General features: G+C 35.7%; 1 protein-coding gene across 2 annotated transcripts; it reads left to right on the top strand.

The window, feature by feature from the left end:
* Positions 1 to 3,861: 3,861 nt before the first annotated feature.
* LOC110930303 (ribosomal RNA small subunit methyltransferase nep-1) lies at positions 3,862 to 9,446 on the top strand. Of its 2 annotated transcripts, none has more exons than XM_022173588.2 (8): positions 3,862 to 3,970; positions 4,059 to 4,394; positions 5,327 to 5,419; positions 6,155 to 6,299; positions 6,390 to 6,500; positions 7,829 to 7,911; positions 8,569 to 8,674; positions 9,141 to 9,446. In XM_022173588.2, the coding sequence occupies exons 2-8, from the start codon at positions 4,092 to 4,094 to the stop codon at positions 9,218 to 9,220; spliced, it is 921 nt and encodes a 306-aa protein (XP_022029280.1). In that variant the 5' UTR covers positions 3,862 to 3,970; positions 4,059 to 4,091; the 3' UTR covers positions 9,221 to 9,446. The 2 variants fall into 2 exon arrangements, with proteins under 2 accessions (XP_022029280.1, XP_022029282.1); XM_022173590.2 differs by having other exon boundaries at positions 3,863 to 3,970; positions 8,569 to 8,626.
* Positions 9,447 to 11,346: the final 1,900 nt, after the last annotated feature.

Consider the following 11,346-nt stretch of genomic DNA (forward strand, 5'->3'; position numbering starts at 1 on the left):
ATCACTAGGATGTAGATAAAGAGGATCTCCAATATCCAGTTTACCTATTAAGGTCTGAGATGTGCTAGCATTTGGTTCTGGCTGAACCATGATAACACACAATCAAGAAGACAGATAATACACAACCCAAGAACAGATAATCAGAAAAAACACACAAACTATGGCGAAGCTGTATCAGTGTCCAGATTTCAGGTTCATCACTTATAGTGCCTGAACAAGTCTTAATACAGGAGCCAACCCTAAAAGAGAAAAACACAGAGACAGACAAACAATAACCAACAATAACAAGTAACAATGGTGCCGGTCCTCACTACCCCGACTTCAACTAATCAACCATCAAAAGCAGTAAACTAACTACAGAGAAAAGGAAGGATCTCACAGTGGGTGCAAAATCTTCACACAAGATAAAGACTGTAACCTTCTAGGGTTACAAGTCATATACCAACAACAAGGAACAAACACTGGTTGGTTTGCCCTGAATCCTTCTAGGGTTTCAGAGACCAACACAGTCTTCTCACAAATCCCAAGAACGGTGTCAAGATCCACACCGATTCACGCCCAAGACCAGATGAAAGAAACACCACAGATCTACAAAAAACAACCAAGATCAGAACAGATCAAATCAAGATCAAGCAGCGGAAGACTTAGATCTGAGTAAAAGAGCTTTGATGCTCTGATACCATGTAAAATTTATACAGATCTAACAAATCCACAACTCAAAACATACAAGACACTAGAAATAGTGACAAAATAATGACAAAACTTTTATTGATTATCCAACCCAAAAAACAACCCAACCAAACCCTAGATCTCAAAATATGAGATCCTTAGAATACAGAATACAAGTTCAACAGATTACAAAGATATGTTGAACATAAACTTGTAAAAATACAGAAAGAAACAAGAAATACAAAAGGATATAGACAAAGAGATCAACACAATCTCTTATACAGAAATGATCTCAACACAGAGATCTAAACACAAGCAGATTATCACTCCAGAGGATGATCTGAGATTGATCTTCAACACCAGCACCAACAATCGTACACGAATCACCAGAGAAACAAGATGAAAACCCTAGAAAATATCAGTTACAACTGAAAGCTTCCTTCTCTCTCTTCCTTTATATAGCTGATAAGATAACATATTACAACAAGCCCCTTAAACCTTCATGATGTAACAAATCAACCCTCGGCCCATCACAACAACTAACAAACTCAACAAAGCTTGTTATAACTAACAGGCCCAGAAGACCAGAAGCCCAATAAGAGATAAACAATAGTCCAAGATAGTAGCATATGAAATTATAATAATATAACAACATTTCAACAGCTGGATCCGCCAATACCATGAGGGTGTTGCCCCTTCCCCATGGAGATCTTCAAGCGTGTTTGGGCCTTTGACCTCTCTTCCATCTATGACTTTTAGCCCCTTGCCTTTCAGTCTTTCACCACTCCTTTCATTTTGTGCTTTGGAGGTTGTCTAGGTGACGAACACGTGAAGAGATTTGCCCTATTGCCTTTACCCACCACGCCAAATGGGTAGAATATCCCCATGTGAGAAATTCCTAGCTACAACTTCTTATAAAAATGTCAACGCATTACTTTGTTTTTAATGGCCAATAAATCAATCCTGAACACTCTCTTCTGGACAAACGGAGTACTCCGAGAGTAACCCGAGTCGTCCACCACCAATTCCGGGGAAAAATCAGCAACCCACCCGCCCGTAGGCACGACGGTAAATTACCAGTAAAACCAGTTTGACTCAAGAATTGAACCCAGATTTCCCAGGGTCTCCTATCACTGCCCACCAATGCCTCACTCTTTTGTGCACCAAATGGAAATTGAACTTGGGTCTTCAAAGAAGAACACAAGTTCTCCTACCACTTGAGCTAGAGGTCATTTGCCATGTCAACACATTACTAATTACTAATACTCTTAAGGGATTTTTACATATTTCTCTCTCTTAAGCCCCCTTATTACGTATTTCCCCGAACCATAAAATCAATTACATATTTCCCCTCCCTAACTCATATATATTACATATTTCCCCTTTAAGCCTGTTTTTAATCCGTAAGAAAGCTTCCTGGATCGAACCAGTCTGATGAACCAGTGTTGTAAACGGGGATAATCGATGAAGAAGATGTTTCGGAAAAAAACAGATTAATAATGTAGCAAGTTAACGTCGTCTGATGAAATTACGAACAAACTAGATGAACAAGATTCAAGTTTTTGAACATACATGATGAAGAAGATGAACGTCGTCTTTGGTGGGGGAGAAGAAATGTCGTTCTGTGTAGGGTTTGGATGAGTTGATTATACGAATGGGGATATACACGCAAGAGTTATTTGAGGGTAATTGGGTAATTTCTCAAAAAAAGGGAAATATGTAATTGATTTTATGGTTTGAGGAAATACGTAATAAGGAGGCTTAGGAAGAGGAAATATGTAAAAATCCATAATATTTAACCGGACGGGGTTGAAGAACTTTTACGTGCAAAATAAGAATGGATATTCGTTTTTCTTGTTTACATTTTTATAATAATCACAAACTAGTTTTCTTTTGTATTGTGTCTAAAAAATGATTTTTTTTTTTTTTTTTTTTTTTTTTGTTGGGTGAGAGGCAAAGAAACTCAACTAGATATTGACTCATTTTAGTCTAAGAGAGCTCGAGCTTTATCTAGTTATGCTCAAATACGACATAAACTATTCTTGACTTGACTGAAGTTGATCTTTGATATGTTAAGTTTGGGTAGCTTAACTCATGCGCACCCTTATGTAATATTAGCTACATTGGATATGTAAGTTGAGCTATTGTAATGGTTATATGTGTGACAAAATAATATAAGGGACAAATATAAATACATATGGATTAGGATTTAGGGTGGAGTTTTAGAGTGAACACTAGTGTATTTGCGAACTGAGTGAACAAATTCTGGCCATTGATCTACACACGTGTATGGCCAGGATCTCATCATCAAATCGTAAAATACACTAGTGTATTTCAACATCAAATCCTGGCCATTGATTTACACACGTGTATGGCCAGGATTAGTTCACTCAGTTCGCAAGCTACACTAGTGTTCACTCTTGAACCTAATCCTTAGGATCAATTACAAAGGCTCCTAATTATAAGAAGGGTACAAAGGCTCTTAAAAAAACCCACTACAAAAAAAAAAAAAAAAACCTAAACACCCACCACCACCCAAGATTTAAATTTTGACATAATTTTTTCTGAACGGCAAATTTGGATCATCGATGTACCATTGGAGTATTATCGTGCCATTTACGGAACTACTTGATCATATCTATCTCCACTAGACATAATAAAATACACCGATGTATTTAAAGAGCAAGAGTAGAAAATCATAAGCTTTTAAAAATTGTGTGCCAAACTCCCAAACTTTCATTGGTTCTGAATGAAAAAAGTTTATGGGTAAATAAATATCAACTTGAGGGTGTGTTTTCCCACATAAACTTATTTGAAAACTCAAGATTAACAGTTGTGTGTCACCCGATTAGCTGATGATGGAGTAGTAAGAGAGAGATCTCGTGTTTTAAATAAATCAAGTTCGATTTATGCCCTTTTCATTAGTTTTTGCGGCACCTGGTGATGATAGGAGACTCGGCCGAAATCGCTAGTCGATCCTTGAACTGAGCGGGTTTTACCTTACCGCACTGTCGTGCCTTCAGGCGAGTGTTCAGGGGCTTCGGCCCTAGGTGAGGATTTTTCCTGTTCAGAGGCGAGTGTATCCAGATATAGTGAATTTTGCCAATAACCCATTTAGAGGATTCATTAGCCGTTTAAAAAAAAGTTGTGCGCCAAACATGCATCGGTATTGGAAGAAAAAATTAATGGGTAAATAAAAACCTGAAAAAAACTTGAGGGTGTATTCTGAAACATAACCCCATCATCAACCTCTCAAAACCATTCACCAACGCAGCCGCCACCCGTCCTTCAATATCCACAGGTAATTTTCCCCAATTTATTCTTCGATATTATTCACACGGGTTATACCTCTAAATTCCATGTCTTCCTACTAATTTGAAACCCTTTAGCGTCAAAGAGAAATAATTTTGGAATCATAGAAGATGGTGAGACCGTATGCAGTTAAGGGGCGAAAGAGGAAGAAGAACAAAACAGAAAGATACGATAAAGAAGAAGAGGAAGAAGAAAACGCAGGGTTTGTTGAAGAAGGGGAAAAAGAAGGTACCCAGAAGAAATTGAAGAGTGGGGTTACAGAATCAGATGAAGAAAAAGCAGAAGCAGCTGCAGAAGAATTGGCGGGAATTCCAGTGAATTTGAGTGAGCAGCAGCAGGGTAATGATAACAACAGTCCAGGTGTTATTTTTGTTCTTGAGAAAGCTTCTTTGGAGGTTGCAAAAGTTGGAAAGGTCAGTTTTTTTTCATGTTTCTTGAAGTTTTTAGTGCGTAATGATGATGTGCTTGTTAGTACACTTGATGGTATAGATTTTGGTAGGTTAAATCTCTTTATTTGCTCTTTGTGTGAGGGCATTGATGACATTTATCTAAAATCATGTGTTATGGTAAGTGATGGTGGAGGGGTTTTCACACTCACTATCACTTAATATGTGTTATGGACTTATGGTTAGTGAAAGGTGAGTGCAAGGATTTCTTTGGCTCACTGTTTAAATGGGTTGAAAGAATTTGCCTCACAGGCATGAGAATGGTCACGGTGGGCCCTCTCACCGCCACTCACTTATGTGCGGCACAATGTTTGTGTGGTAGTGAGTCCAACGTGTACTTCGCGGTGTTTGTGTGACAGTGAGTCCAACGTGGCAATGCTCCTCCTCATGGCCATGGCCCATGGGACATAACACATGGTCTAATAGTTCAAACCATAGTAGTTAAAGGTGCACCTAAGAGGCTAAGACGCAAGTGCACACTTGAGAAAAGATTGGAGAAATATTAAGAAAGCAAAACATATGTTATAGGCATATATTTTTAATAATATATTATTATTTTACAGATATAATAAAAGATGAATATAGTTTAATTTAATCAAGTCAAGAGAAGGTGCCATAAGACTGGTTCATTCCCTCTCTGGCTGGTGCAGGCCTGTTTTAGTTCGGTCCAGGCAGTTTTGGTCGGTTTTAAGGCGTTTTGATGCATCTGAGTGTATTTATGGCGCCTAAGCTGCGCCTTAGCACCTAGTGCGCTTTTGACTAGTATGGTCCAAACAGTGTAACAGTATAAATTATGCAACTTTCATAGGACAGGACATTTTTTTTGTCAATTTTTTTTGTATATGGTTTTGTTTTCTAATTATGAATTGATGTATTTTATCTGTATATGTGTTGTTCAGAGCTATCAATTGTTAAATTCAGAGGATCATGCCAATTTTTTGAGGAAAAATAACCGAAACCCTGCTGAGTACAGGCCTGACATTTCTCATCAGGTTAGTGATTGAAACTTTAGTATTTTATTGCTGTTTAAAAACATATTGTAAAGATTTTAGTATGGTTGGGAACCTTAAATATTCTTTTTTGGTTTGTCCTACATATCATGCAGAGTTTAGTACTAGAAAATTAGTTTTGTTAAGTAGAATTCTGTAGTAGGGGAAGGTTCATTGGGGAACACTAAAAAAGTGGGGAACAGCGGGGAACCGACTCAAACGAACTCGATTGGACTAATTCCAGCGGCGTTGGAACCGGCTCGTCGAACCCTAACTAAGATCTCTTAACCCTAAACCCTAAATCCTAACTCCTAAACTCTAAACCCTAAAGCTAAAAAATAAGGCTAAAACCTAAGCTAAAACGTAAAATCTAAACTATAAACCCTAAAAGCTAAACCCTAAAGGCTAAACCTAAAGCTAAACCCTAAAGTTAAACCCTAAACCCTAAAGCTAAACCCTAAAGCTAAACCCTAAGGCTAAACCCTAAAGCTAAACCCTAAAAGCCAAACCCTAATATATTTAGGGTTTAGGGGTTATGATTTAGGGTTTATGGTTAAGAGATCCTAGTTAGTGTTCGACGAGCCGGTTCCAACGCCGCTGGAATGAGTCCAATCGGAGTTCGTTTGAGTCGGTTCCCCACTGTTCCCCACTTTTTTAGTGTTCCCCAATGAACCTCACACTTCTGTAGTATATGTTTGTTTTTGCTTTGATTATGGGCGTGCAATTTGGTTGGTGCAGGCAATATTAAATATCTTAGATAGCCCGCTGAATAAAGCTGGTAAACTAAGAGCTTTGTATGTGAGAACCGAGAAAGGGGTACTTATTGAAATCAAGCCTCACGTTCGTATTCCAAGGACATTTAAGCGTTTCGCTGGAATCATGTGTAAGTTTAATTGAATGAAACCTAATCAATTTTTTTATGATATAATTTACTTTCTTAGATTTGACCATTTGACTGTCTTGATCCTTTCAGTGCAATTACTTCAAAAACTAAGTATTTCTGCTGTTGGAAAACGCGAAAAGCTTTTGCGTGTGATAAAGAATCCTGTAACACAGTATCTCCCAGTCAATTCTCGCAAGATAGGTTTGTAATTATTATTCCATATATAAATTAGCAAGTTATATGTGCATCATGAGTTGTACATTGTGCTTTTTGCATTTAAAAAAAGTTGATTTTTTACTTTTAACCCAAAGGTTTTTACCTTTTGCAATTTTAACCCTACATAATTTGTTTTCCTAACTTTAACCCAAAACTTTTCATTATTTGCAATTTAACTTCACAACTTTTGTCACTTATACTTTTCATCTTTCGCAAATTTTCGTTTTACGTACAGTTCTAAATTTTTCGAGTTAATACGATGCAACGTGCATGTGTGGTTCAACGTTTTTACCTCTATTTTTCCATGTTTCACCGGTTCGTCGCAACACGCATATCCTAGGTCGAGTCAGTGTTGGTGGTCGATGACGGTTATGTGACATTAGTACTATTTGACACCGTTTTACGCCCCGCCGCAACGCGGGGTGTGCTTTGGGGGGTTTTCAAAGAAAAATGGTTATGCATATGGTTGTCGTAACGTTGGCTTTAGGGGTTTTCCAAAAAAGATGATTTTTTTACTTTTCACGCAAAAGTATTTCATAAATTACTTTTAACTCAAAACTATTTGTTTTTTTTTTACTTTTAACCCAAAACTTTTTATCTTTTGCAATCTATCCTCATAACTTTTTTTACTTTCAACTTTGGTCCTTTATAGTTTTCATTTTCCGCAAATTTTTCGCTTTATGCTTGGTTCTAAATTTTGTGACTTAACACATCGCAACATGCGTGTTTGGTTTAACGTTTTTACGTTTCGTTTTAAATTTTGCAAGTTAACACGACGCGACGTGCGTGTGTGGGTGAACGTTTTTACATCGTCTATTTTTTCCCCGTTTGACAGGTTTAACATAACGTGCGGGTCCTAGATCGACTTAGTTATAACTAAAGAATCCCCGCCGCATTGCGGCGGGTCGCAATCCTAGTTATTTTTTAATTTTGTCATATAATTGATTATTGATCTTACATGAACCTTGTTTTTTCGACAATTTAACCTTTTCAACTCTGTTTAGACTATTGGTATTCATTACCATCAACTTTTTTTTTTTCCTTTTACTGTTTAACGAGGAAAAAACTTACACTGTGTACTTTCTTTACCTGTGTTCTGTATATATTGTCTTTCTTCTCCGAACATGCATTACGAAATCAGTATATCTATCTAGGAAAAATGGTAAATTGATAAGTATAAACTGTAATCTTAGTTAAATATAAAAATTATAGTTTTGATGATAATTTTCTAAATCCCAGAGGGGAAAAGTTTTACAATTTTTATGTGATGACAGGCTTAAGACTTACAAATCTATTATTGTTTTATGGACCAGGGTTTTCACATAGTTCAGAAAAGTTGGTTGATATGCATGACTATGTGGCTCCATTGGACAAAGATGCAACTCTTGTTTTTGTGGTATGTAAAAACATAAATAATATTAGTTTTACTTTTTTTTTAAATTGAGTAATTGACTTTTGAACCACTGTGTCTAGCTTTCAGTTTCAGATAAATCATCGGTAAAATGCCACGAACACATTTTTTTAGTAATAATAACCTATTTTGGTCAACTTGTAAAATTGTAACAAAAGGCTACTTGGCATTCTTTTTTGTCTAAACTTACTCATTTTTGCCAAATGTGGTGTTCTTTTGGCATATTTGCAAGAAGAGTAAATTACGTTTTTGGCCCATGTGGTTATATCACTTTTACTATATTAGCCCAAAATAAGAATTTTTAACATATCTGCCCCAATGGCCTCTATAACTAACCATTTTGGCCCCTAAGTCTAGAGATCATGGGGGCCAAAATGGTTAGTTATAGAGACCATGGGGGCTAAAATGGTTAGACTTAGGGGTCAAAATGGTTAGTTATAGAGACCATGGGAGCAAATATGTTAAAAATTCTTATTTTGGGCTAATATAGTAAAAGTGATATAACCACAAGGGCCAAAAACGTAATTTACTCTTGGAAGAATGATGTTATACTTGCTACAAAAAGCTGAGTTTGATCATTGATGGTCAACAGCTCAAAAAGTCAACTGCTAGTCAGAAAACATTAACTTATTTATGGCTCAGGTTGGTGCAATGGCCCATGGGAAAATCGAATGCGACTACATAGAGGATTTTATTTCAAGTAAGTTCATTATATACGCTTGGGGTACATATCTACATAATATGCATAGTGTTATGTATCTTTAATTCTTTGATGCCTGAATTATTGAGTTAAATGCCATTTTAGTCCCTGTGGTTTGGGCCATTTTGCCAGTTTAGTCCAAAGGTTTTATTTTTCACCTGTGGGCCCAAAAAGGTTTCACCGTTGCCATTTTAGTCCACTGGGTTAACTTCATCCATTTTTTATGTTAACGAGAAGGCCAATTCGGTCATTTTATATGTAATTTTGTTAACTAGAAGGGCAATTCAGCCATAAAAATGACCCGATTGGCCTTCTCGTTAACAGAAAAAATGGATGAAGTTAACCCAGTGGACTAAAATGGCAACGGCAAAACCTTTTTGGACCCACAAGTGAAAAATGAAACCTTTGGACTAAACTGACAAAATGACCCAAACCACAGGGACTAAAATGACATTTAACTCTAAATTATTATAGTAGTAGTAATCTTATTACAAATCCTGTACCTTTTTTGCAGTTTCTGGGTATCCGTTGAGTGCAGCATACTGCATTACTAGGATCACTAATGCGTTGGAGCGCAAACACAAGATTCTATGAACATGTTTCTACGTTTATTTGTAATGGTAATATTAGAATTGTAGATGACATTTCATGATTATATCACCTTTTTTTATCATTTCTATTATGTGGTTATTGCGAGCTTTGTTAGGCTATTTTCCATTTGGAAAGCTACAACTATTTTAGGTTCATTTTTATTTGTAGATTACGAAAGATGCCGGTTTTGTTCTTGTTTTTGAATGAATTATGTCCTATTTTTTTAGAATTTATAATCATTATAAATATTAATATCTTGAATGAATCTACTACCCATTCGTAAGTAACAGTTCTTTGGGTACTTGGAGTAAGAACTAAACTGAGACCTGGATATGCACTGAACTTTGAACTTTGAACTTTGACCCAACTGTTTGACTTTGACTCCCAAAACAACTCTATCCTAACTAAGTTCATTGAAATTCATTTGAAGTTTATCAAATGCATTTCGACTATCCAAAAAAAAGGAGTTAACTGCCATTTCCGTCCCTGTGGTTTGTTCACTGCCATTTTAGGCCAATTTTTTTTAAAAAATGCACCAGTTTTCTCCTTGACATACTGGAAATGTGCTACTTCAGTCAAAAAATTAAAACACAGTTAAGTTAGACAAGTTAAATGAAGGGTATTATTGTCAATTCATAAAATAAGATGAAAATAAAAGATATATGAATTGACAGTAATACCCTTTATTTAACTTGTCTGACTTAGTTAAAGCCTGAAAAATTAACAGCAACTGCATACAATGTTTTTATTTGAATAAAGACAAATGGGATAGAAAGACTAGGCATTGTCAAAAGTCTGCAAAATTGTAACGCCTCATAAGATTTGCATTACTTACCAGTTCATATGAAACACATGTAGACAACTGCGTGCCAACACTTACTCGGTTTCAGCTTTTGTAAGGTTAGTGGCGTTTAATGTCTTTGTTTGTATGTGTATGTAGAAGTTAGCTTTAGATATAAATTATGATGTTAGAACTTAGTACAGGTTGATCATGCGGCTAAGAATTACAGAAGTTTTATAGCTCGTGATTTATAGATTGCATTATACACCTACGCCGATAGGTTCGCTGGAGATTTCTCTAATCTAGGTACACATAAAGTCATTCGTTTCAGTTGCAAATCTTGCTACTAAACCTTAATTATACAAACTTATTACAAGAATATAACGTATATCAATGATTGGGTTTGTTGACATTGTATTTGTTGAAGGATATTGTCTTTATCTCGTCATTCTTAAAAATATATATTACCATATGATACCACCTTGAGAACAATGTAAAATGATTATTACGTCGACTCATGTCACTCTACAATCTAGATTACGTAAAGATAGTTTAAAGAAATGATTAGTATATGTGGAATGCGATCGAATTGGCATCATAAACATATGATAAAAAGGAAGAACTTTAGAACAAGACGGGATTAATCACCTTACTACCTTTTTTAGACTACAACCAAGCCATGTGTGTTGAGATGTATCATATGTTAAGATCAGTTATTATATCATAAATTTAGATCAAACATACCATCAGTTAAGATCAGTTATTGTATCATAAATTTAGGTCAAACATACCATCAAAAATATCATGCATCTAGTAATATTTTTTATGGTTATTAATCGTTAATATATAAATATAAAATGTTATGAATTTATATCGAGATAGATGGTAAACGGGCAACAAGCTGCGCCGCTACACCTTTTTAAATAGTAAAACTATTAAAAGTCATTAACGAGAGTAAGATGTTACAGCCTTTTCCAATCGCATGATGTTGAGAGCTACACTCATTTTGTGTAATGAGAAGTATGCATTAGAAATATGCAAGTTATCAATCTTCAACCAATATGCTAATATATATTTTGAAGGGCTCGAATAGGAGCATAACATCAAAGTTGTACTTCCACATTAAACACCTCTAACGCTAACCGTTTACTAGTACAAGCGATCAACTAGTAAGATGATAATTTGTAAAATTATACCTGTCACCACTTACATGAGTAGTTGATCAAGCATCATAAATCAATCGTGAGTAGTGATTGATATTGTGATATAAATAACCTTTGATAATTACTTTAATGACTCCTGTGTCTAATATTGATTTGATATTGATTTAGTGGGCTCTCTAACAAAT

This window comes from Helianthus annuus, chromosome 3 (genome assembly GCF_002127325.2).
Source record: "Helianthus annuus cultivar XRQ/B chromosome 3, HanXRQr2.0-SUNRISE, whole genome shotgun sequence".
Classification (NCBI taxonomy): Eukaryota; Viridiplantae; Streptophyta; class Magnoliopsida; order Asterales; family Asteraceae; genus Helianthus; species Helianthus annuus.

Excerpts from the sequence above, each read along its gene's own strand:
- LOC110930303 (XM_022173588.2), top strand. The coding sequence starts at position 4,092 with ATGGTGAGACCGTATGCAGTTAAGGGGCGAAAGAGGAAGAAGAACAAA. Across the intron at positions 6,501-7,828 it reads AGTCAATTCTCGCAAGATAG|GGTTTTCACATAGTTCAGAA; the intron begins GTTTGTAATTAT and ends TTTATGGACCAG. Across the intron at positions 8,675-9,140 it reads ATATCTACATAATATGCATA|TTTCTGGGTATCCGTTGAGT; the intron begins GTGTTATGTATC and ends CCTTTTTTGCAG.